The sequence below is a fragment of the Eriocheir sinensis genome, chromosome 20 (assembly GCF_024679095.1).
Source record: "Eriocheir sinensis breed Jianghai 21 chromosome 20, ASM2467909v1, whole genome shotgun sequence".
In the NCBI taxonomy this organism is placed as follows: domain Eukaryota; kingdom Metazoa; phylum Arthropoda; class Malacostraca; order Decapoda; family Varunidae; genus Eriocheir; species Eriocheir sinensis.
The window spans coordinates 5,951,581-5,978,701 of NC_066528.1; the positions used below are offsets into that span (position 1 = coordinate 5,951,581).

Genomic DNA, 27,121 nt, shown 5'->3' on the forward strand with positions numbered 1-27,121 from the left:
GACGTGAATATACAGCATATATATATATATATATATATATATATATATATATATATATATATATATATATATATATATATATATATATATATATATATATATATATATACAAACTTGTTTGAGTTCTGTTTTCGGAATATTTGTCTGCGCAGACAGGGATTTTGAGATAAATCTGACTGATTTTATCACACGAGGGAAGGAAAGGAAGGGGGAGGGAGGAGGGGGAGGAGAGAGAAGAGGAGGGAGAAAGGTATGAGGGAAGGAGAGTTTAGCGAAACTGTAGAGATTCAGGAGTATTTATACCCAAATCAACAAGAAGATATCCATAAGGACGTGAATATATATATATATATATATATATATATATATATATATATATATATATATATATATATATACAAACAAATATATATATATATATATATATATATATATATATATATATATATCAACAAACTGGTTTGCCTTCTCTTTTCCGAATATTTGTCTGCCCAGACAGTGAATTTGAGATAAATCTGACTTATTTAACCCTCTCGCGCACGATGACGCATTTCGTGTCATCAAGGGTAAAAGGTTCTGGCGGACGATGACGCGAAACGCGCCATAAAAGTAAATAAAAAATGATTAAAAACTAAGTTTTCGTTGAAAGTGCGTTAAATTTGTTGGGATAAGTTTTTTTATTTTTTTTTTTTTTTACTTCGCTGCCTGTTGCGCCGGTAGGCATCTTCCTGGTGGGGCCTGATTGTCGGCCCAAGGCTTCTTCCAGGTGGGGCCTGATGGTCGGCCCAGCCCGTTCTGGCGCAGGCGAGTGTTTATAGTGGCGCCATCTTGCATTGGCTCATGCTGCCCCCCGGAACTCGTTCTTGATTCGCTTGGACGGCTTCCTCTAGAGTCCGGGTTGATGGGTGGTCTTCAGGACAGCATGTGGGTAGTTTTAAGCCACTCGGCGGTGACTGAAAAATCCGAGTGGTAGCATGGGGATTCGAACCCGCGTCGTCCATCACGCGGTGAATGTGGGTCCAATACGCTACCACTTCGGCCACCGCCTATTGCCATATGGCAATCTTTATAAGGAACGTAGATGAGGAGCTTTGAGCGATTTTTATTTGTTAGGACACTCTGACGAGAGAAAAAAAATACAGTTTTCTCGGTGTAACTCGGGAACTAATAGACGTATGAGGAATTTGAAGATACCATAAGAATCCTCACTAAATTCCGCTTCGGAACATATATTCGGCTAAAAAAGTTGTCCCACAAAATTTCGAGCTAGCCGCAGATTTCTCAAGAATCAGAGGGGAATGGAACACACACACACACACACACACACACACACACACACACACACACACACACACACACACACACACACACACACACACACACACACACACACACACACACGCATGATCCTTTTTCACTTTATGCCTTTTCCCCCGTCTCTTCCGTACCACTTTCCCTCTCACATCGCTCTCTCTCCCTTCCCTTCGCTGACTCACTGAGGTATTTCTGGGTTGCCTTCGTTTGAGCGCTATCTTGATCTAGGGAAAAAGGTAAACTCGATGCGGCAACGTCTAAGGTCATATGACACCGAAGAGCAGACAGAAAATATAAAGAAATGCAAGTTGAGAAAAGAAATAAGAAGAAAGAAGTTAAGAAATGAGATATAAGACATTAATTAATGCAAAATCAGAAAAAAAAGACTTGGTGCTGCAGTGTTTAGGGTTAGATGGCACCAAATAACCGGAGTAAAAAAAAAAAAAAAAAAAAAAAATATATATATATATATATATATATATATATATATATATATATATATATATATATATATATATATATATATATATATATATATATAGGTATATATATTATATATATATATATATATATATAGTCACTGTTCCAAATTCCTTCCTTGTTTCCACAGTAAAAGAAAAAAATGTGCTGCTAAGAGAGAGACTATGTCTCCTCAGTGTTTGTCATGTCTGTGTCTACTGTGTCTGTGCCAGTGTCTGTCTTTCTTCGTCTTCTTCGTTAACTTTTGTTGTATTCGTTTACTTTTTGTCATCCGTTCACTTCTCTCTTGTTCCACATACACACACACATCCACACCACCACAAACACTTAAATGTTAACCCACAACACACACAAACACAAAACAACACCAATCCCACACCTATCCTGTGTGTGTTCCTTGTGTGTATGAGGTGTAATAAAAGTCCAATAAAGTAACCCTGGCGGATATGATTTTTGCTATCCGTGAACCGAACACCTGCTTAGACCACCACAAAGGAATTGGTGTTCCTGGAGTGTGCTATGGTGCAAGGTGTCTTATAAGCAGTGCCGTTTTAAGGCACTCTCTCCTAGGAGGACCTGGGAGGGGCAGGGTAAAATCCTGTCCGCTCCTCCCTGGGGGCCCCTCACCCCTCACCTCCATTCGGGGTCGGGGGGTGCCACCAGGCTCAGGTCAGGTTGGTCGGCGGCATATAGGTTTCCCTGTTCTTCCCTCTCCTTCGGTCACGCCTCCCCAGGCCCCTTCTCCGCCTTCACGCCTCCCCAGGCACTCTCCCCCTCTCCCCCCCTTCTTCCTCTTCCAGGCACCCTCTGTGCTCTCTTCCCAGGCACTCTGTGTGCGCCTCTTCCAGGCACTCTTCCCTCTTCCCTCTCTCCTCTTCTTCCTCTTTCCCTCTGTCCGCCTCTGGCGCCTTCCAGGGCACCTCTGTGCGCCTCTTTCAGGCTCTTCCCTCTTCCCTCTCCCTGTTCCTCTCTTCCAGGCCTCTTCAGGCCTGTGTGCCTGCTCCTTGCCTCCCCTCTTCCAGCGCCCTTCAGGCATCTCACCCCCTTCTCCTCTCTTTTTTCCCCCCATGCTTCCTCCCCTCCTCTTCCACCCCCTCCTCCCCACTGCTCCCGACACCCACACACTGCTACACTGACACACACAACACACAGGTGAACACAACACCACAGTGCGACATCACACGCAACACACACACACACACATCAGTGTACACGCACATACAGACACAGCTGCAGCGCCCACACACACAGACAGTGCATTACACACACCACACAGACAGACACACGCAGACGAGACACACGTAGACACGCACCTACTACCTGAACACCCGATTATCCTTGACTATCTGATCTGTTGTGTACAGTGATCCCTGATCTGCAACAGTTCAGTGCAGTGTCAGTCACTAGTGCACAGTTCAGTGCAGCGCGTCTGGCGTCCAGTTTGTTGTGTAGTGTGTACATTGACAGTTGGTGTCACAGTGTTGCACAGCCACTTTTTTGGTTTGTTGTTCTACTCCAGTACACCACGTGCGAGCCCCCGAGCCACAGACCGCCCGTTTCTCCCGCAACTCCCAGCCTCCTTTTATCTCACGCGGCCCCTCCTGCCTGCACTCTGGCAGCCGCCGCTCGCTGCCTGCTCTCTTCCACCACGCAGTCCGGCTCGCGCTCCCTGGCGCGCCCTGCCCTGGCGCTCGTCAGCGCCTGGCACGCTGGCACGCTGGTGCGGCGCTGCGCTCACTCATTCTCTGCCGACTGCCGCGCTGCCACGCCTGCCTGCTGCCGCACTGGCCACGGCGCCGCACGTACACGACGCCCTCACCTGCTCTCACCTGACACCCTGTCAGTGCTGCCGCCTTTCTCGACACGCGCAGTTCCCTGATGCACTCTATGACTGCCGTGGCCCACGCGCGGCAGTGCGCGCCTTCATGCCCATCTCCTCGCCGCCGTGCTCACCCACCCTCACGACGACACGACTTCTCTTTCCCCTCCACCATACTGACGACGAGCCGCACTTCTTCTCTCCCCTCGCTCACCCGCCCCGCGTGGTTCACTCTCGATTCAGTCCTTCCAGGATCTATTAAACAGCCAACCAAACAACTCACCTACCGCAGCCACCTCCAACACCTCTCACTCCACCCACCTCCGCAGCCACCCACCTCCACCTCACTCCTCAGCCTCCTCCCCTCGCTGCTCAACCCCGCTGCTCTCCTCACCTCTGCTCACTCCTCTGCTGCTCAACTCATCGCTCAACTCTCTGCTCAACTTACCTCACTGCTGTCATCTTGCTACTCACTTCAGCTCGCTCATCAGCTCAGCGCTCACCTTCACTCCAGCTCGACCGCTCAGACTGTCTCCTCCACTTCCTCCTCACTCCCAGCTCAGCTCGTGTCTCCAGTCACTTCACCAGCCTCCACCTCGACTGCTGTCGTAGCAGCATTACCTGCATTAGCTGCCAGCACTCGTCCCACCACCCTGTCACGACCGCTCGCCCAGCTCGACTCTCACAGCTCGACTCACCAGCTCGACTCCTACACACACAACTCTACACTAAACGCATCGCCCCTTCACCGTCTGCTGCGCACAGGGGAAGATTTCGTTCCCCCTCCACCTCACACTGGGGGAGGTAATCTGTTCCTCCACCGTCAGCACTCCTTAATCTGTCCCAAAATCCGCTCAAAAAAGGGTGCTGCTAAGAGACTAAGATTCTCAGTGTGTTCATTGCCATCGTCAGAGATAATCTGTTGTCAGTGTGTCGCGTCATCATGTTTAACTTCTTTTGTATTCGTTTACCTTTTGTCGTCCGTCCACGTTCTCTTGTGTGACTGTTTTACATTGTTCCACACATACCAACACTTACACTTGTACCTACACACAACATCACCACACAATACAATACAAACCACTAACCAACACACACCCTATCCTATAACACACAAACAAACACCTAAAAGGTAACCTCTGTGTTAATGATATGATTTTCTCTGAAGATCTCTAAATAACACAATAAACCTACCAAATGATATTATATATATATATATATATATATATATATATATATATATATATATATATATATATATATATATATATATATATATATATATATATATATATATATATATATATATATATATATATATAAGTTGAGGAAAGAAATAAGAAGAAACAAGTTGAGAAATGAGAAATAAGAAGATAATGATACAATACACCTAGCAAAAACTTAAATAATATATCGAGTCTTACGTTCAATGGCGATTTTTTATTTTATTTTCGGACTTGCATTAGAGAGTAAGTTCATATTCCAGCCTGGTCATTAACCTAATGTCTTTAACCTTTTCCGTGATTATAATCTTATGGTCATTCGAGGCCACGATCTTATCTTAACCCTGCAAGTACCCCCTCTCCCGTCACCCCCCCCTCCCTGCTGGGCATCCTTACTCCCGTCACCCTTCCGCTTCTGTACGCTAGCCCGAGAGGGGTGGGGGTGGGGTGGAGTGGGGGGTGAAAAGGTGAAAGAGATCGGAGGGGGGGGGGGTCCAGATACCCCCTCTTCCGTAACCCCCCCGCTGAACCCCCAACCCCCACTTCCGATCCCCCCGCTGAGGCAACCCCCTCTTCCGTACATTTGTTACTGCTCACTTCAATTAAGTCCCCTCTTACTCTTCGCTTCTTTAAAGAAAACATATCTAAACGCTTTAAACGCTCGTCATACGTCAAGTTACGGAGCGCTGGAATTTGTTTGGTTGTTCGTCGCTGTCTCCTTTCTAGCAAAACTTGGTCTTTGATATAATTCGGTGACCAGAACTGAACGGCGTATTCTAGGTCTTACAAATGCTAAATATAATCTCTTCATAAGTTCGGGTGATTTATAATCAAAGTTTCTTGAGATTAATCCTAGGATCATATTCGCTTTTTTTTTACTCGCCGCAGAACATTGATCATTCATGTTTCTTAAAGGCCCCTCTAAGCGAATTAATGAGAAAAAATCATCGCTCACACAAACCATTTCATAATATATATCAACGCATTAGTGATCAGTTTATGCATCATCTATTTTTGGGGGTCTTTATCATGACAAAAAAAAAAAAAAAAAAAGGCCCGTCGCTGGTACATGGTAAAGCCACAAATTTGGCCCGTCGCTGCTACTGGGTTAAGAGTGTTACTGATAACGACACCAAGATCTTTTTCTTGTTTTACTTCGCTGAGCTCATGTCCTTGAAGCTGATATTTAAAGTTAGGATTCTTTTCACCTATGTGCATTACTTTACATTTATCTACGTTGAAACACATTTGCCATTTTTCGCTCCAGTCGGCAAGTCTTATTAAGTCTGATTGAATGTTCTCGCAATTTTTACTGTTCGTTACCGTACCTCCTAATTCGTCCTCCTATGTCGTCGGCGAATTTGGCTACTTTTGACAAGATATCAGTCTTTAAATCGTTCACGTAAATTATGAATAGATGGTCACTAATACCGTGGGAACGCAGTTTTGAAATAAGCCTAACGTGGGGAACTTTATCAAACGCTTTCTTAAAGTCTAGGTAAATTACGTCATATGGGGCTCGGGAGTCCCAACTTGAATAAACGTCATTGAAAAAAGTTAATAAGTTGGTAAGGCAAGATCGATTACTATGAAATCCATGCTGATTATCAGTTATCAAATCATTTGTTTCGAGAAAAGCGATAATTTTATCCATGATTATTTTTTCGAATAATTTAATTAGGATAGACGTAAGGCTGATAGGACAATAATTACTGGCTTGTTTTTTATCTCCTTTTTTTAAATATCGGGGTAACATTGGCCTTTTTCCACTCTAGAGGCAGACTAGCCTGTGATAATGACTTGTTGAACATTAACGTTATGGGTAATTCTAGCTGTTGACTATATTCTCTTAACGCGCGAGGAGATAAATTGTCGGGGCCCGGAGATTTATTTGAATCTATTTTTTGCATTTACGCACGCACTTAACTGATATCGATTTCGGTCAACGCAAGCTTATGTTCTTCAGGGCCTTGAAAAATAGTCCTCGGGGCTGGAATCGATGTCATGTTCTCTTTTGTGAATACGCTACTAAAGGTTGAATTTAGGACCGACGCCATGCCTTTATCATCATTAATCGTATCGCCATTTACTAATAGTGGGCCGATATTATTTTTTAAAGTTTTTTGCTTCTTCTGTAACTGAAAAATAATCTTGGAATTTTCTTCGCATCGAGTGATATTTTCATCTCATATTCGCGTTTCTGTTTTCTGATTTTCCTTTCGCACTCTCTCTTGATATTGATATAATTAGTATGATCCTGTGAAGTGTGTGACAGTTTAAATTTCTTATACATTTTTCTTTTTTCGACGATGATTTTCTGCAGGTAATTAGTCATCCATAACGGCTTTTGATTCTGTGTCCTTCGTGGCTTGAGTGGGATGAATTTATTTACGCTCGCTGTGATTTGTGCAGTAAAACGATTATACATTTCTTGAACGCTGACGTTATTGAGCAAATGATTCCAATTTACTGAAGCCAATTCTCTTCTTAGGTCCGTAAACTTTGCTCTACTATAGTTGGGTATTAAGAGTGAATTTTACCTTGCTTTTGTTTCAATATTCTAAACGCATCTGATTATGTTGTGATCACTGCTTGCAATGGCTCGCCAACCTCACAGGCGGTTATGAGGTGGCTGTCGGTCGTGAAAACTAAATCCAGAATGTTATTTCCTCGCGTCGGCGCGGTAACTGTTTGATAAAGAAATGTATCTTGCGCAAAATTTATGAATCTAGCTCCTTCCCTGTCGGCAGATAGTGCAGACCAGTTAACAGAGGGGTTATTGAAGTCGCCGCATATTATTGCATTTCTGTTTCTGATAATTTTATTTATCTCTGCGTAGAGATTTCCATCAATGTCTTCATTTGATTTAGGAGGTCGGTAAACTACGCCCAGAACATACTTTTCATTATTGATCGTCGCTTGTACATACAATGAATCATAAGCCTCTGTTTCGGTTGTGTTAAGCTGAATGACTTCTAAATTACTTTTAGCATGTATTATTACACCTCCACCTTTTTTGTGTAGACGACACTTAGCAAACGCATTGTAACCATTGATAGCAAGATGGCGCCACTATAAACACTCGCCTGCGCCAGAACGGGCTGGGCCGACCATCAGGCCCTACCTGGAAGAAGCCTTAGGCCGATAATCAGGCCCCACCAGGAAGATGCCTACCGGCGCAACAGGCAACGACGTAAAATTTTTTTTTTAAAAAAGCTACTTCACTTAACTGATGCTTGTCACGTGTATTCAGCCATGTTTCTGTGATCAAAATGAAGTCGGGTTTTTCAGTAATTGCATGAATTAACAAGTGGCTACGCTTCTGAATAATGCTACGGCCAATTACATAGAAGATGCTTAATTTATTCGCCGAGTGTGCGCCATATATCAACTGTCGTTTCACTGGAATAGTGCGTCAGACCCGACTATCTACAACTACCTCTACCTCACCACCCACCTGTGTGGCTGTTGACCTGGCCGCTACCTCAATGCCCCTCACTTGCTGGGGGGTCTGGTGACCTGACCGCTACCTCAGTGCCCCTCACCTGTGTGGCTGTTGACCTGACCGCTACCTCAGTATCCCCCACCTGGGAGTCTGGTGACATGACGTCCTCCTCAACACTACACACCTCTACTTCCCTCCTCACCTGAGACCTGACACTCCTACCTACGTGGACCTCACCGTCATGGTGATGACTCCTCCCACTCCCAGCCAAACCGGAAGTTTCCACACCTCGTTCCCGCTGCACCTGACTTCTCTTCAACTCTTTCAAAACTTCCTCATCCAACACTCGGCCCAGCCTCGCCTTGCCTACACAATTTAGGTGAAGTCCATCGTTAGCAAACAGGCTCCTGTCATGAATAAAATGATCCCAGACGTCCACAAACATGACTCCCTCACTACTACACAAATCCCTGACACGTTCGTTAATCCCCAGCATTCTACTGAGAATGAGGGAACTAACATCGTGCCGAGGGAGCAAAACACACACAACTGAACGCCGCCTGCTGTCCCTCAGCTTCCCGACAAACTTCCTATACTTGTCTAGAACCTCCTCTGACCTACCTTTAACTACATTGTTTGTTCCGACCAGGTAAACAAACACTGTCTCCTCTGAGGTAGTGACGACTAAGTCGTCAACCTTCTCAGCTACATGCTCAATTCTACGCCCAGGAAATACTACATGCCTACGCCTTGCTCCCTTCCTACAAAACTCCTCGTCCTGTTGTCTAACTAAACTATCACCTACAAGAACGATGCTAGGATCGCTCTCAACTTGGTCTCCTAACACCTGGAACTTGTTCCTCGTCACGACACCACTGTAGCTAACATCTGCCGCTACAGCCTTGCTCCCTTTTTTAACCTGCTGGAAGGAATCTAAGGTATCTACCTTCTTTTCTACCTCATCTACTCTATCTTCCAGCCTTTCTACCTTCTCAACAACCTTCAACTCACCCTCACCGACACTCGCTCCATCTAATCCTAACACACCCTCCAGAAACTGTAGCTTGCTATCAAGCGCTTCTAAATTAACACTTACCTTGTGTTCAGTTTCACAGAAGAAACACAGTATATTCACCGTTTTCCTTGTTGAGGAAGTCCTTCGTAAACTCCCTCCTGCAAGACACGCAAACGAAGCACTGAGCGTACGGCATATTGACCTGACTGCCACGGAGAGGAAACCAAACGTGACCTCCTGCTACGAACTCTCGAGACACACTCAAGGAGGAGGAGGAGAACGAAGAGGATGATGAGGGAGAGGAGGAAGGGGTAGGAGCCAGGGGAGAATGAGAAGAGAAAGAAATGTGTGGGGTCAAGTCAGAGGAGCTCGAGGAGGGGGAAGGAGAGAAGGAAGAGGAAGAGGGAGAGCAAGAGGGGGAAGGGGAGGGAGTCTGGACGGAGGGGGAAGGAGAGGAAGGGAGAGTGTCCGGGGACGACGACGAGGAAGGCACCTCGGAGGAGGGTGAGATGGGAAAGAGGCAGCGGGAGGAAGGGGAGGGGGGAGAAGAGATGGGGGAGGAGGAGGGATTGGAGAAGGAGGAGGAGGAGGAAGGGGAAGAGGACAAGGCTGAGAGGGGCGGGGAGGCGACGGGGCTGGGTCGTGCTGGGGTGCTAAGGCGTGAAGGGGGGAGCGGTAGAGAGGGCGAGGGGAGGGTGGCAGGGAGGTCAGCTGGTGAGCGCGCGGGTAAGTGATCGTGATCAAATCGTATCTCACCGTAACCAATTGGATTCAAGTCTGAGGATAATCGTAGCATATCGTAGCGTTTCGTAGTGCTTCGTAATGTTTGACCCATGGAATCCTCATTTCTTACTCTCCCTCTCTCTTTACTCCACTCTCTATTTCTCTCTCCTTTCCCGCACAAAAGACTAAACCCATTCCCCCGCCTGACCTCGTGAATAATGTGGCGTTTCGGTATACAGCAGCAGCAGCAGAAGAGGAGGTTCGTTCAAGATTCGGGGACGCCTGTCAGAGCTTCTCGGCGTATATATTAATGAACGTGGCTTACATTTGTGGTGGATTATTGAACTGAAGTAGACCAAAGTTATGCATGTATAGGTCTTCCTTTAAAGCTTGGCGCACGTAAACGGGATGTGGACGGGGGTATTGACTGGGCGTGAAATTATACAAGGAGACAAAATTGCCTGACGTGTAGATTTATATTACATAAAAATTGTGACTCTTCGGAACTGGAGACGACGTTAACTGGGCGCGGAACAACACGATGCCCGTTTATATACTTGTTTTACATTTGTGGTGGTTTACTGAACTGAGGCAAACCGACGTTATGTATGCAGGTCTTCCTTTAAAATCTGGCTCTCCTAAACGTAATACAGGTGCAGAAATTAACTGAGTGTGGCTGGTAAGGTTGATACATGGAGACAGACTGGAATTACATATATATTATCTTTGAAAAAATGGCTCTTTGAAATTGGATGCGGAGTGAGCTGGGTCCGGATTAATACATGGAAATAGACTGACATTATGAATATATATATGTATATATATATATATATAGATATATATATTTATATATATATATATATATATATATATATATATATATATATATATATATATATATATATATATATATATATATATATATATATATATATATATATATATATATATATATATATATATATATATATATATATGACCTAACCCTTAAATGAAATGCCAGTGTCTCTGAAATAGACTTTTCAGCTTTGAGTCAAACCCTGTCACGTAGTGCATTCTTGTGGAAATTAATGTTTTGCTGTTTGTCAAATTGTCGTCAGCTGTGTTTTTCAGTCTATATTAGAGGAATGGCTGAGCTCAGGTGGTCCAGTTGAAGTGTAGGGGAATCTCCATGACGGGCCCAACCTTCCGAGGGTTCTTCATCCATACGGCCAACGTCTTCTTGACCAAATCAAACACACCTGCAAAGTGACCATCAACAGGTTGGCAGCAGCACCTGACAATGAACACACACTGAGCTGGATGAAAAATTACATATACTACAACTGACAGATGAGAACAGTGATGACAGATGAAGTCTTTTCCGGACGGGGCTGGCAGGGGTGCGGTGTATGGCTTGCAGCTGACCTCACGGTGGCTTGTTGGTGAGCAAGGCAGCACTGTCTTGTAACCCTGGCAGAGCTGTGTGGTCCTGGCCAGTACTTAGCTGGAGGGACTCTTCAATATCCATTTTTTATCTCACAGAGGGAAGTTATTCAAAACCTAACCTAATCTAAACTATACGCATAGCACTCTGAGAGTGCGCACCTCTGCCAAAGATCGTCCTGAAAATTGGTATGGGCATCAACTGTGATCCTATGCATCATATGGAAACATTTGTTTCGAAATTTCATGAAATTCTATTTTTTTTAAACTTCGACCTTGGGCGAACTTTTCGAGGTCAAGGTCAAAGGTCAAGGCCATGCAATGTGTATCATATGGAAGCATTTGTTTTGAAATTTGATGAAATTCTATTTTTTTGGAAACTGACCTTGGGCGAACTTTTCGAGGTCAAGGTCAAAGGTCAAGGTCAAGGCCATGCAAGGTGCGTCTTTCCATGAGCTAAAATATGAACCAAGTCTGAAATCTCTACGATGATGAGAACCGAAGTTATGGCCAATCAGACGTTTTCTGCGGCCCTGACCATTGACCTTTGACATAAAAAGAATTAATGGGTTCTATTATGGATGGACACGCATCATAATATGGAAGCATTTGTTTTGAAATTTGATGAAATTCAATTTTTTTGGAAACTTTGACCTTGGGCGAACTTTTCGAGGTCAAGGTCAAAGGTCAAGGTCAAGGGCATGCAAGGTGCGTCTTTCCATGAGCTAAAATATGAACCAAGTCTGAAATCTCTACGATGACAGGAACCGAAGTTATGGCCAATCAGACGTTTTCTGCGACCCTGACCATTGACCTTTGATATAAAAAGAATTAATGGGCTCTATTATGGATGGACACGCATCATAATATGTAAACATTTGTTTTGAAATTTGATGAAATTCAATTTTTTGGGAAACTTTGACCTTGGGCGAACTTTTCGAGGTCAAGGTCAAAGATCAAGGTCAGGCAAGGTGCATATTTCCATGAGCTAAAATATGAACCAAATCTGAAGTCTCTACGATGAAGAGAACCGAAGTTATGGCCAATCAGACGTTTTGTGCGACCTTGACCTTGACCTTTAACGTTTGACATCAAAAATTTAATGGGTTCTATTCTGGATGGACACGAAGCTTCCCTGAAAAAAAATTGGTTGAGATATCCGCAAAAAGTGTGTACAGGAGACTGCTCACAAACAAACAAACAAATAAAAAAAACTGACCGGACCGAAAATATAACCTCCTCCCAACTTCGTTGGCGGAGGTAATAAAGCCAACCTAACCTGACCTAACTCTCTCTCTCTCTCTCTCTCTCTCTCTCTCTCTCAGTGTACTAACCAAGGGCCAGGGTCGAGCTGGGGGTCACTTGGGGTTTCTCCTTGAAGATGGGGAACACAGGGTCTTTGGTGTCTGATAGCACCTCCAGCAGATCCGCCAGGTGTTGGGGGCCAGAACTGGCTTGCGCGGACCTCTCGGTGCTCGCTGCTGGCCTCGGGAGGACCACTCTTCTCCGGGATGCCTGTCAGGTGAAGGTACCTGCGCCACGCCAAGCAGGAAACAGTTAATCAAGAATATAGTTCATAATCTCTAATGTTCAATAATCATTTGGTAAGGTACGTAGAGTAAAAGTTTGGAGCATACACTATAGCTGCACGTGGCCTCGGTGATCATCTCCGTACCACTGACCCTTGAAGCTGTGGTGGGTGTGAACCTATCACCCCAGGACGCAGGGCCAGTGCAACCTCTGGGTTATCACAGTTTACCTTCCTCAGGTTTCCCCAGGTAACCATTTATCGGCTAGCCCAAGAGGAAGGATGAACAGCTGGGTGGGCTGCATGCGGACTGCCCAGGGCAGGGTTCAAACCCAGGCCAGCAGATTCGTAGTTGGGCTTAGGCAGGACAACAAACGATGATCAGAAATTAAACCTTTGAGACAGCAGAGGAACACACAGATAGAGTAAACAATGCCTCATAAAATCAAAAAAAGAAAAACGGGGATAGGCACTTGATAAACACAGTAATATCACGAGCTCACCCTTCTCCCCTCCTAGAAGAGAAAGGTGTGTGCTTGTTGCCTGGTAGCCCTGGCTCAGACATTTGGTGCCTCTCACAGAACCCAGAACAACCAAGACCCTATCCCTTGACTTTATTCTTGTTGGTGTCGTTTGGGTGCCAATGAAGACATGGCCGCCTCACAAAAGACGCAGATAAAAGCTGGGACGTGCACCAATGGAATGGAGAGAGAGAGAGATGTTGAGTATAAAATGTAGGCAAGAAGTGCGCACCATGGACTAGGGAGAAGACAAAGTTTGAGGACACTCTAATCACAGCTAGGACACATAAATGAATCTATTGAAGACAAAAGTGTTGAATTGTAGAGGAAAGGAAGGCATGCATGCAGCTTGTCCTCTCCTTGCAGCAGCAGGCAAGTGTGCTGGCCAGGAGAGGCAGTTCTTCCCTGCTCCATCACCAGACACTACGGCCCACAGTCCACTTAGAGTACACGGTCGTCCCACGTATAAGACGAGGACATCACACAGTTCCAATCCATGATTCAAGAGAGTAACTCCAGCCTCTGGGCTTCCCACAGAAACAAACTATGATTAAAGGGTTAACTTAAGTGTGGCAAAGAGGCGCGGCTCACCTGTTGGCGTGGAAGTAGTGTTCGCCGACACTCAGCGTCACAATGGACAGCGGGTTCTCATCCCCAGCCCCGGCCGTCCCCACCTCCACGTTCTGGAAGACGTGACCACCATCCGGCCTCATGAAGATCATGTTGACGCCAAAGCCGTCGGCTCCTCCAGTCCCGCGGTCCCTCAGGATGTCGTGCGCCGCCTCCACGGACGTGGCGCTCAGCAGCGCCCGGCAAAGGAAATGAGGCGCTGGCCAAGGGGGGAAGGTTACTGCCAGGAGCACACACTCTCACCACTGATTTATGCAGTGTTACTTATCTCATCACGGGATAAAAACGTCAGAAAAATAATGTCAGCTTAGTTTGGGGGATGTGTTGAGGCTTCCCCTTGAAAGTGCTTGGGTCCCTGGAAGGCCACACAGAGGAGGCTGAGCCACGGTGAATGGGACCAGACAATGAAGTTGACGGTTAACTCATTTTATCCTTACTTTTCACCAAACTTTACTATAACTTCATGGGTACCGTAAAAGCCGAGTTGTGGGAAACCACAACTTGAAGAAAAAGAATCCCTCAGCTTGGCGGCCAAGACTGTGCGGCTCTGCCAGGCTGGGAGCTGCGCTCAAACCAGTAACAATGGAGAAACATGTGCGCAGGCAGCCACACTCACGGGTCCTGGCGGGGAAGACCTTCAGAGGGACGATATCATTGATGGCGGAGACCAGGCCGTGGCGGTTGTAGCCGAGGCAGAAGCCCGGCAGGTGTCCGGGGTAGCAGAGTGCCGTGAAGCTCTCTGTCCGCGTGCCCAACCTCCCCTCCGGCGCCTCCTCGCTGATGGTGGCGGACACGAGGTAGAGGTAGTTCATCATCTCCTCGAATGTGTCCTCTGTGTGGCCCAGCAACACCTGGAGAAGGGTGTTGTGTGTGTCACTACACATGTGAGACTCAGTGCCCAGCCCAAAGGGTATGAGGGGTGGGCATCAGACTCATGCCACAAGAAAAGTATTATTATCATCATCATCATCATTACTATTATTATTATTATTATTATTATTATTATTATTATTATTATTATTATTATTATTAGTAGTAGTAGTAGTAGTAGTAGTAGTAGTAGTAGTAGTGGAAGGAGGAGGAGGAGGAGGAGGAATAGTTGTAGTAGTAGTAATTGTAAAAGTAGCAGTGTTGGTGGTGAAAGGGGTGGGTGGGTATAGTAGTAGTAGTAGTAGTAGTAGTAGTAGTAGTAGTAGTAGTAGTAGTAGTAGTAGTAGTAGTAGTAGTAGTAGTAGTAGTAGTAGTAGTAGTAGTAGTAGTAGTAGTAGTAGTAGTAGTAGTAGTAGTAGTAGTAGTAGTAGTAGTAGTAGTAGTAGTAGTAGTAGTAGTAGTAGTAGTAGTAGTAGTAGTAGTAGTAGTAGTAGTAGTAGTAGTAGTAGTAGTAGTACTAGTAGAGCCTGGACAGGCGCCTTGATACAGGATAACGTCATTACCAATTAGAGCAAGGCAGGGCTTCATGCAACAAACAAGAATTTGTCGACGCCATTGCTCTGAGATTGGCTGGCCGATTGAGGACTGCCTGATCTCATGCATCCGCATATTCGACCCGATGGCTGCCTGTCACCGTGAGCTGCCCCTGCAAGCCGCCCACCACAGGAACGAGCAGGAGAAGACAAGGGCATACGCTGAAAGAATCCAACATGTGGATCAGGGCAGCTTCACTCCCCTCGTCTTCACCACATCCGGTGGGATGGGTCCCAGGGCCCAATGCTTCTACGCACGCCTCGCGGAACTAATCTCAGAAAAGAAGCATCAGCCAAGGAGTCACGTTGTCGCCTGGATGAGGTGTCGCCTCTCGTTCTCCCTGCTCAGGTCGGCCATCCTATGTCTCAGGGGCACCAGACACTCTGGCCCAAAGCCACCAACATCTCAATATGGACTATGAAGCCACAGTGGTGGAGAGTGACATTAGGGTGGGTCGGGAGTTAGTTGAGTAGGGAAGGAAAGGGGGATCTAGACGTAATAGATGATAGGTGATTTAGTGTCAGGTAGTATGAGTGATAGGGTTTGATGCCACATTCATTAGCGAACAGAGTTGGGGCTTATGACCTCCAAACTATGGAGCCTCCATGATTATGTGTCGGGAAAATAAACATGGGTATAGGTATCATTTATGTAGTAGTGTAGTAGTAGTAGTAGTAGTAGTAGTAGTAGTAGTAGTAGTAGTAGTAGTAGTAGAAGTAGCAGTAGTAGTAGTAGTAGTAGTAGTAGTAGTAGTAGTAGTAGTAGTAGTAGTAGTAGTAGTAGTAGTAGTAGTAGTAGTAGTAGTAGTAGTAGTAGTAGTAGTAGTAGTAGTAGTAGTACTAGTAGTAGTAGTAGTAGTAGTAGTACTAGTAGTAGTAGTAGTAGTAGTAGTAGTAGTAGTAGTAGTAGTAGTAGTAGTAGTAGCAATAGTAGTAGCAGTAGGAGCAGCAGAAATTACTATTTTCACATTATAATATTCTGCCTTAAAAAAATCAGATTACTGTGATTTTGTGAAGAATGTAATTTGGATGAACATTCTCATTGAAAATAACACTGGCCAACAACAAATTTATCGTCTAAGTTTTTTTTAGCTGATTTAGGACAATTTTGATGTGCTGAATTCAAAGTTTACACTGTTTTTACTCAATCAGGTCAACTTTTTTAATCTATCGCCACATGATGTTTTTTACATTTGTTTTTACACGTACGGGTATTTTCTATTTACATGACGGTGATGCACTACATCCTTCATCCCAAAAGGAGCTAAATGATCTAGTTCGCGATCTCGGCTTGTCAAAGCCCTCTGCCGAACTGTTGGCATCCAGATTGAAGGAAAGAAAATTCCTCTCTGACAATGCTCGCATCACTTTCTACCGCAACAGACATCGAGTACCCTCATTTTTTTCTGAAGAGAAGGACTTGGTGTACTGTACAGATATTGCGCAGCTTCTGCACAAGTTAGGAGTGGCACAGTACCAACGCGAAGATTGGAGACTGTTCTCTGACAGCAGCAAGCGATTGCTGAAATGTGTTCTGCTGCACAACGGCAACCAGTTTGCCTCTGTACCCCTCGCTCACTTGACTACACTGAAGGAGAAGTATGAAGCGGTGAAGTACGTGCTGGAGAAAGTTCGTTATGATCAGCACGATTTGTGTTGACCTGAAGAAGGTGAACTTTTTGTTGGGATAACAGTCTGGGGTCACCAAGTACCCGTGCTTTCTGTGCATGTGGGACAGTAGGGACAAAGCTCAGCATTACACGAAGAAGGACAGGCCTGTACGGGAGTAATTGGTGCCATGCAGAGTAAGGAACGTCATAAACAACCCTCTGGTGGACAGAGACGGGATACTCTTCCCACCGCAGCACATCAAGCTCGGCTTGATCAAACAGTTCACCAAAGCTCTGCACAAGGATGGTGGCTGCTTCACTTACTTGTGCCACGCTTTTCAAGGATTAGCCATGGAGAAGTTGAAAGCTGGCATCTTTGACGGTCCTCAACTCCGTCAGCTCATCAGAGATCCAGAGTTTGAAAACTCAATGAACGAAGTGGAACTGGAAGCGTGGAAGGCTTTTGTTCTTGTCGTGAAGAACTTTATTGGCAACAAGAAGGCCAGGAACTACGCAGAACTTGTCACCAATATGCTGACTGCTTTCAGAAACCTCGGATGCAACATGAGCATCAAAATGCATTACTTATTCTCACATATGGATCGGTTTCCTGAGAATCTGGGATCAATGAGCGACGAGCAGGGGGAGAGATTCCATCAGGACATGAAAGAGATGGAGACCAGGTATCAGGGACGCTGGGATGCAGTCATGATGGCTGATTACTGTTGGACTCTGTGGAGAGACATCCCTACCGCTGAGCATTCTAGGAGTTCAAAGAAACTTAAGTTCATGCCCTGAATTTTGAACAATGATGACCTAATATCTAATTTACATGTACTTACCTTTAGCAATGTCTACTATTTAATATACACTTTCAATTTTTGTAACATTTAATTAATGAATCGTGTTAGAAAGTGATTTTTTTTACCTTAAAAGCCTATTTCAGATGAAAAATATTAACAAAAATCAGCCGAAAATGTCACAGAAATGTAATCAATTTAGTTATAAGATAGGATTTTTTAAAAATCGACTTAGCACAAAGACCTGACCTGATCAAAAGAAACTGATGTCATTTTCGGATTCAGCGGGGCAAATTTGTCCTAAATCAGTTGAAAAAAACTTAGACAACTTACATTTTTTAACCCAGTGTAATGTTTCAGTTAACTCACCTGGTCTTCCCTGTTGATGCTGAGGTCGGAACAGCCGTTGAGGTCACTGCTGCATGGCTGCTGCTCCGCCTGGCCCGCCATAGTCATGATCCTGTCCATGTGCAGGAGAACCAGCTGGGGACAGGCAAGACTTCACTCGGAGCCGCTGCAGAGCCATAGAAGAGGAGAGAGTGACCATCTTCATCACAGGCGCCATGCTATCACAAAAGCCATGTGAAATTCAAATACACAGTGATACAATATTGCCCTTTACTGTGCTCTAGGTGTCATCACAGTCTTGAAGAAGTAGTACCTAGAGCTCAAAAGAAACTGCTGTATCGGCATCACTTTGTATTTCATGTGGCTCCTTTGGTAACAATGTGGCGCCTCTGATGAAGGTGGCCACACTCTCCCATTCTGTGGCTGCGGGGTGCTGTGGTGCAGCCTCACAAACACCACAGTGGGCTGAGGCTCCCAAACAGTATAAGTATTTGCTGGAGACACAAACATAGCCCTGGGGTCAGGCTCCCAAACAGCATGAGAATTTTGTTTATTACTGTAAAGGAAGCAGCTCAAGGGCAAACTTAAAGAAAAACAAAAAAGGTCGCTATGCGCTGCTCCTGCAAAAGAATGTAGAGATGAGTGGCCAGAGGAGAGGTCAATTTCAGATGGAAGGGTGTCTTGATACTCCCCTCTTGACAAAGTTCAACTCGTAGGCAGGAGAGAATACAGCTGTTCCAGAGTTTACCACTGAAAGGGGTGAAAGAATGAAGCTGCTGGTCAACTCTTGCATAAGGGATTTGGACAGCATAGCGATGAGCTAGAGTAAAAAGTCGAGCGCAGCGGGGCTATGGCAGGGGTGGAGACATGCAGTTACAGGTTAAGAGGTCAAGGAGACTTATCGATGGGGCACAGCCAGACTAGTGAAGGAGGACTGTGCTGCGGATGGCTTCCCCAGCCAGAATGCTGCAGCAACACTTACGTGGAGGAAGGGAACTTGAGCCCCATCTGCCGTGCCCTGCAGTTCCCTGAGGTACTGTGGAAAGTTCTCCTTCAAGACTGGAAGGGTTTCGTCATAGGCGGCCCGCCCAGCCTCTGTCTCATAAGCTGGAAGAAGTGTTTCCCGGAGCCACACGGACGACGCCAGATAATCCTGGATGAGGCCCCGGAAGGTGCGTCCCTGTGGAGGAGCCGAGCACAAGGGTGGCGGGAGGTGGGTCATTCAGGCGGGGAGGACGGAGCCTGCCCAGGAGGTAATCCTTTAACTTTCTTCAACGCATGGGGGGCAGCCAAGGGTGCAACAATATTACTTGTAAATGCCCACAACTTGCTGCCCCTATAACAAGTAGGTAGAGGAAGATGCCACAAGACAAAGAACAATAATCTTGGTTTGAAAGCTGTTTTGATATTCCTCTTTTGAATTCAAGCTCAAGAAAGGAGGAAAGAGAGACAAGGAAAAGAGATTGCCGAGTTTACCAGTATAAGGGACAAATGGCCTGCCTCTCTGCTGGCACTCCCCAAAGGGTCAACACTAGAGCCACACAGCTACCAGTGCCTGGATGCCACTCACCACATCAAAGCCCACTTCGTAGTATGTTCCGCTGGTGTAGATGACAGGGATGGCGTTGCGGCGCTCACAATTCCCTGCAGAACTTATGTTAACTTGGCTGCGGGGGACAGGAAAGGGAGGTGCTGTCATTTGCAGGATGATAGTGCCAATTTCAGGCGGGTCATGAGCACAGTAAACTACAAAATCTAAAATGCCTGCAACACCCTGCCCCAATAAAGCAGAGACTGAGAGAGATGTGTCAGAAGATACACATGAGTAATACTTAGAAAGGAGCAACTGTGATGGTGGTTTGTGACGCAGGAGACAAGGCTGCATGACACGCACTGAAATAATACTCCGTTATGGAATCAAATAAAAAAACTGAAGTGAATTTACATCTGAACATCAGCTGACATTAAATAGTTAGTGCTTTCTGTTATGAGTATGTAAACAGAAAGTAGGAGTAGTAGCAGTAGTAATAGTAGTAGCTAGTAGTAGTAGTAGTATAAAAAAAAACCAGTTGTGTCATTTCAACTATCCATCCACAAGTTTTGAGAGAAGTGGCACATGCACATTGTTAGTTCATGATTGGGTGAAAGTCAACTGTTGTGATAAATGTTCAAGCAATTTTTTCAGTAATGTTTATGTATACAAAAAACCCTCACACCTTCTTATATAAATCATAAACATGCCAATTTAATAAAAAAATATACCATACAAGAACATGAAACACAAGCTTGTAAACAACAGCTTTACCTTAACATGGTGTCAGGGAGAAAAGTCCACAACAGAACAGAAGGTCACGCCCGCACCTCCTCAAGGCACTCTGCAAAGGAAGACAATGAGAAGTCACTAGGCATTGCTGGAGTGTCATCGATTGCATCAAGATCACTTACTTCACTTGTCTGCTACATGTGATTAACAAGACAGAGAAATTTCCCGATGAGATGAGGCGCTGCGGGGTTTGTGGACGACAAAACGAAATGTGCGGCCATGACCAACAGTATCAGGATGCCAACCTTTTAAAGCAAGAGGTGTCAAACAGTGCCAGGGTTGGGGCCTCACCATGACACAGCAGAACATGATGAGAGAAAGGAAAAAAGACCAAGGACATAAGATAATAGTAATCTCTAGCTGCCACACACTAAGGAGCAGTGACAGCGTGACGCTGCAAGCATAGACTTAATAAGTGTAATCATGTGAAATGTTTTCGTCTACCCTTGTCCTTGTCACTCCGGGGTCACCAATTGTTGGTGGTAGCGAGTGTTTTGAGCGCCATCCAATTGTTCGTGTTTCTCGTCGCGTGCCCTGTTGTCCGCGTCTTGTGTATCTTCATTGTTAACTCTTCTTGTTACTCGTTTATCTCTGACTGTCCGTCCATGTCCTCTTGTTGTCCATTTCACATTGTTCCACACACACCATCACGTAAATGTTATCCACGCTTGACAACATTCACACACACGCACACACACACAAACACCTATTCTATGTGCTGTACTTGTCCTAATGATCTTGTATGTTTGTCAAAGTAACCCTGGCGGATAATGGTTTCTCTACCCGTAAACCAATTAGCACTCAGACACTCTGCTGCCACAACAGTCACACCACCCTGCCTCTGATAAGCAGGCAAGGGGTGGGCAGCTTCCCAGCTGTGTGTGTGTGTGTGGCACTTACGGTCCTGCCTGGCTCGCGGGCCTAAGCTGCCAGTTATGCATTTTCTGCTGCAGTATTGCCACACAGGCGAGAGCCATCCTGCCAGGGCTCCCCAGCTTCATTCACACTTTCTATTACACTCCATCATGCTTGAAATGAGATATGAAACTATATTACCAAGTATAAAAAAACAAGAAAAGTAGAGACAACTAGGAGCATGGTCGTACAGTACTGAGTCGCCTTGGAAGTCTGACTCTGCAGTGCACTCTGCACTCTGCAAGCCTTCTCTCCTCGTTCTGTTGTCATACACTGGCAGTGAGGAGGGAGCCCTGCCACTTTTCCCTTGCAACTTATTCTTCTTGTTCTTCGTGGGTTGTGTGCGTGTACTGCCTTAGTGCAAACAAAAGATATCGAAATTTGGTACTATAGTTTCATATCTCATTTTAAGCATGATTTTGAGTGTAATAGAAAGTGTGAATGAAGCTGGGAGCCCTGGCAGGACGGCCTGCCCAGCGTGGTACCTATATATATATATATATATATATATATATATATATATATATATATATATATATATATATATATTATATATATATATATATATATATATATATATATATATATATATATATATATATATATATATATATATATATATATATATATATATATATATATATATATATATATATATATATATATATATATATATATATATATATATATATATATATATATATATATATATATATATATATATAAACTGTGGGCACCTGCTGCATGGACGGCACACTGACGTACCCTGCGTCCCAGGGTTCTTACCCCAAATCCTGTCAACAGTGGTGTTCTGCATGGCTGTGTTCTATCTCCCACTATCTTTCTATTGTTCAGTATATGATATTTCCATAACAGACTGACTTATGTTCACCCCTACGCCGATGACTCTACTCTGTACTACTCAACATCATTATAGTCAAGCCCAAAGACCAATGGAACGGATCGAGTTGAGCACTGAGGCAAAGCGTAACAAAAGCGTATGCGCCCAATTAACCTTTAGGTACTAATCATTTTTCGTACCTTAAGAGCAAACCAAGATAATAGTAGCTGATATGCATCTTGGCGCGGTAAAAGGTTTGAAGTCGTCTATTCCATTCTTAATTGATTTACGGCAGACTAGCAAGCCGTCCTACATGCAGTTGTTATCAAGTAGGCCTACTTGTTGTATTTATATTCTTGCATATAATGTCTTTTTTATGCCTTCTAATGTTCATAACGGTAATATCACCTGATGTGAAACTATAAAGCTCTTCGTTGTGGGTGTGAGAGGTGTGTTATTTACGTCACCAATTAAGGCTGTTTAATGTTTATGAGGATGGTTGTTGAGGGAGATGAAAACCTGAGTAGGGGAGTCAGTCCCAATGCTGCGAGTGAGAAGCACGGAACAGTCGTTGGCAGACCTATTTGGAGATGTAATATTCAGTGTTACTGGCAGAGAGTGAGAGGGTGCTGCAAAGGATTGTGAAGGAATTTAACAGGGTAAATAAGAATTAACAAAGCTGAAAGCAAATGTTGGCAAAAAAAAAACCCAGTCCATCGAAATTGAAAAGATATTCTGAGTTGGGCAGAGGACGATGAGAGAAGAGAAGTTAGGGGACGTAATTAGTCTTAAGTACATAGAGGCAGTTCTGTGTAAGCGTGGGAACATGAGAGAGAGAGAGAGAGAGAGAGAGAGAGAGAGAGAGAGAGAGAGAGAGAGAGAGAGAGAGAGAGAGAGAGAGAGAGAGAGAGAGAGATAGAGAGAGAGAGAGATTACATAGATTTACATAGAAAATCAGACCACAGACCCCATGGTCCAGACTTGGTGGTCTGTCCAAACCTAAGTTTTACATTAATCAGAAGACTCCAAAACGTTGCATTTCTACTCTAGTTGATATTAAGTTGAAGGAAGTGACGGTCGAGCCTATTTTTGAAGGAGTCAATCGTGTTACACTGGACCACTGATGATGGGAGCTTATTCCATTCTCGCACTACAACGTTGGTGAAGAAAAATTTGGTGCAGTCTGAATTACTTGTTCACATCTGAGTTTTACGCCATTGTTCCTCAAAGTGTCATCGATCATAAACAATGTTGATCTGTCTACATTCGTGAAAACCATTAAGTATTTTAAAACATTCGATCAGTTTCTCGGAGGCGACGTTTCAAGAGAGAACATGTTAAGGGTAGAAAGCCTTTCTTCGTAGGATTTGTTGCGCAGAAGGATCATTTTCGCTGCCCGACGCTGAACACCTCTAATTTAGCAATATCCTTTGCATGGTGGGGAGACCAAAACTGTACATATTCCAAGTGGGGTCTGACTAAACTGTTGTAGAGCGAGTATTACATCTTTATTCTTAAATAAAAAGTTCATTCTGTTCGCTTTATTTGCTGCATCGATGCATTGCTGTGAGAATTTGAGGTTTGACGCGATTTTGACCCCCAAGTCCTTGACGCATTGAACGCTTTTGAGTTTAACACCGCGCATTTCGTAATCAAACTTTTTATTCCTCGTTCCAACTTGAAGAGAGAGAGAGAGAGAGAGAGAGAGAGAGAGAGAGAGAGAGAGAGAGAGAGAGAGAGAGAGAGAGAGAGAGAGAGAGAGAGAGAGAGAGAGAGAGAGAGAGAGAGAGAGATGAAGTAGTTTTCCTGTATGGCTCCAAATGCTGCAAAACAGACTGCCGCTGTTAATGAAACAATTTATATTCTATTAAATGCCTCCAGATGTAAACTAAATTAAAGACCTATCTTAGTTATAGAGGCGGTGAACTCCAGAGCGTGCTGTGAGGGAGCTAGTCCTTAAGACGTTTAGTTTGTCACTGTTGGTGACATATGTATATGCTGGATAAGTTGTGGCAAGTATACTTTACTTCTGTACTTCTGTATCAAGAACAAATGAACTTTTCGAGAGTTGTGCTTTGGAGACAGCAACACTATATATTATTATTATTATTATCACTCGGCTAACGTGCTTCGGGACAGCCCTAACACACGGTGCGCCTAACCTAACCTAACCTAACCAAATTCGGCAAGTCCCTCCTCCATAACCCCCGTCATAGAGACCTACTCCCACCCGCCCTCCTCCCCACTAGACCCACAAGACACCACAATATTCTCGTCCCGGTCAAAACTCGCACGGACAGATATCGGCTTAGTGCGATACCACTGTGAGGTCATTAACACATACATGATCACATGACCCCTCCACTCCAACACACACACACACACACACACACACACACACACACACACACACACACACACACACACACACATCACCCTTCCCCACTTCCCCCATTACTCACCACATGAAACTCATTGTATGGTATTTTTGTGTATTTTCAGCCTTATGGCTGCCGACAAATGAATAAACCATTTATTATTATTATTATTATTATTATTATAATAATTATTATTATTATTATTATTATTATTATTAATATTATTGTTATTATTATTATTATTATTATTATTATAATTATTATTATTACTATAGACTTGCCCTGGCTGCCGCCTGACTCACGCCTCAACACTGGCACGGTCGACACAGCTAAAGGCATCTGCTTGGAAACTCATACCAAGGTCAGCAGATAAGTACAAATCAAAAATACACAATTAAGATTTTTCTTAATGTCAAATTCCCCTTTCATTCTGTATTATCTTACCAATACGTGTTGAGCCGCTGCGGTACTCTCTGCTCGGTGGGCACTGTTCCTCCTGCTGGCTGGCCCCAAGGGTTAACGTGCTACACTCCCTGCCCGGCACCCTGCATATACCTAAACGCTGCTCAGTACTCACGCCACTGCCCCGCACTGACACTAGGGGCCGCGGCGCAGTCTTGGGGGGAGCGCCGTGAATAGCTGCCGCGAGCCGCGTCACTGCCATCGCGGCTCGGCTGAGTAGTGCGTGAGGCACAGTTAAATCTTTTCATGTATCTAATCATTCGTACGCTGACGCCCTAAAGAGCCGCGCTGAGGCGAGGGTGTGCACGTGTGCTGCTACTATGAGGGTGCAGTTACCAAGGCTGTGACCGCTTGTGAGTGCAGCGGGGTGAAAGTCGGTCTAATATAATTCTATTAAAAGTTAATTGACTCCCTATATAGGTATCTATACAAGTGTGCTCACACGACAAAAAAGATCCCGTAGAAAAGTAGCAGCAAAGTGGCGCACAGCCTATTTTGTGAATAGCCCAGCAGGGCCTTAAATGATCACTGTAATTTTATGAGGACAGGTGTGTGTGTGTGTGTGTGTGTGTGTGTGTGTGTGTGTGTGTGTGTGTGTGTGTGTGTGTGTGTGTGTGCTGTAGTAGATGGTCACTTCTACCCCAAATCCTTTCAGCACTGCATGGTGTTATGCTAGGCTCGATCTGTTCTATCTCCCACTACCCTTCTATTGTTCAATATGATCTTTCCCCAACAGCCTGAACCAGTGACATCTCAAGTAATGGACGGCGGACTCTTTTCATTTTGCGGCGCCCTCGTCATTAAGCCGCGAATTTTGGAAAATCAACCGCTTTTATTGCGAATCGCCGTAACTCCCTTATTTCTGGGGCTACAGAAATGTTTTTGGTATCAATCGACGGCAAAATGAAAGGGCTATATTTTGTAGTAAGCGACCGGGCTCAAAAACAGACTCGAAATAAATCGAATAAATTCGCAAAAAACGGCTCTGAAAAAAACTGTTTTTGAGTTCCCATCGTTGAAACCCACTCATTTTTTGAGAATTTCAAAATAACCTATTTAACAAATAATTTAGCCCTACCAATGTGCTTTCCAATATGATGCATAACATTTCCCTACTCCCAGTAGTTTCGTCGCTAGAGCTCAAAACGTAAACCCTTTTGAGAGCGATTTTGACGAACTCCAGACACTTTGCCGTTTTTGTCTAGTGTGGCATTGCTATTGCCTCTAGAAGGCTTTACTTTGACATGTAACCCCTCGTGGCAATGTAGTTTGACCAGCTCGAAGCATATTTTGATAACTCGATTCCAAATTTGTCGTCGAGCCGTCACAAAATAGCCTGCTTTTCGGCCTTCTGCCGCGATTTGGACATGTTCTAGGCCTTTGCTTATAACTTTTTTTTTATTGATTTAGTGCTTTTAAATTTATTTTCTGATTATTAATCTGTATTAATAGAGCTTTAATTTGCCACCAAGCACGCTTTCCTAGTTTCAGTATTTTTGCTCGAGCTTGACCAGAAGTCGCGACGCGCCGCGACGAAAAAACTTCCTGGCGCCACAAAAATTAATACATCTGCATAAACATTCATACATGAACACTTCAATATGTTGACTATCTTGTATTAAGGTCATTTTAAGATATCTATATGAAAAGCTAGTTTTTTATATATAATCATTTCACTATATAAATCAACCTATATTAAGCCTTATTATACGTGTTATTTTTTTTTTTAGCATCCAACCCTATTTCTTCCCATTTATGAATAATACATTTAATTTGCTTTCTTTTGATTCCAAATATGAATGTATATATGTATGTGTGACGGCTCGACGACAAACTTGGAATCGAGCTATCAAAAAAT

General features: G+C 44.3%; 1 protein-coding gene across 3 annotated transcripts; it reads right to left on the reverse strand.

Annotated features, from left to right (window-relative positions):
- Positions 1 to 10,471: 10,471 nt before the first annotated feature.
- Positions 10,472 to 25,407, reverse strand: LOC127001113 (uncharacterized). Of its 3 annotated transcripts, none has more exons than XM_050865283.1 (9): positions 25,246 to 25,407; positions 20,650 to 20,719; positions 19,915 to 20,011; positions 19,327 to 19,524; positions 18,366 to 18,479; positions 14,740 to 14,974; positions 14,085 to 14,322; positions 12,779 to 12,976; positions 10,472 to 11,260 (listed from the first exon to the last, which is right to left on the reverse strand). In XM_050865283.1, exons 2-9 carry the CDS (start codon positions 20,655 to 20,657, stop codon positions 11,251 to 11,253), a joined length of 1,098 nt encoding a protein of 365 aa, XP_050721240.1. In that variant the 5' UTR covers positions 20,658 to 20,719; positions 25,246 to 25,407; the 3' UTR covers positions 10,472 to 11,250. The 3 variants fall into 3 exon arrangements, 2 of the variants coding, with proteins under 2 accessions (XP_050721240.1, XP_050721241.1); XR_007754726.1 differs by lacking the exon at positions 10,472 to 11,260 and adding an exon at positions 13,082 to 13,329 and having other exon boundaries at positions 12,882 to 12,976; XM_050865284.1 differs by lacking the exon at positions 18,366 to 18,479.
- Positions 25,408 to 27,121: the final 1,714 nt, after the last annotated feature.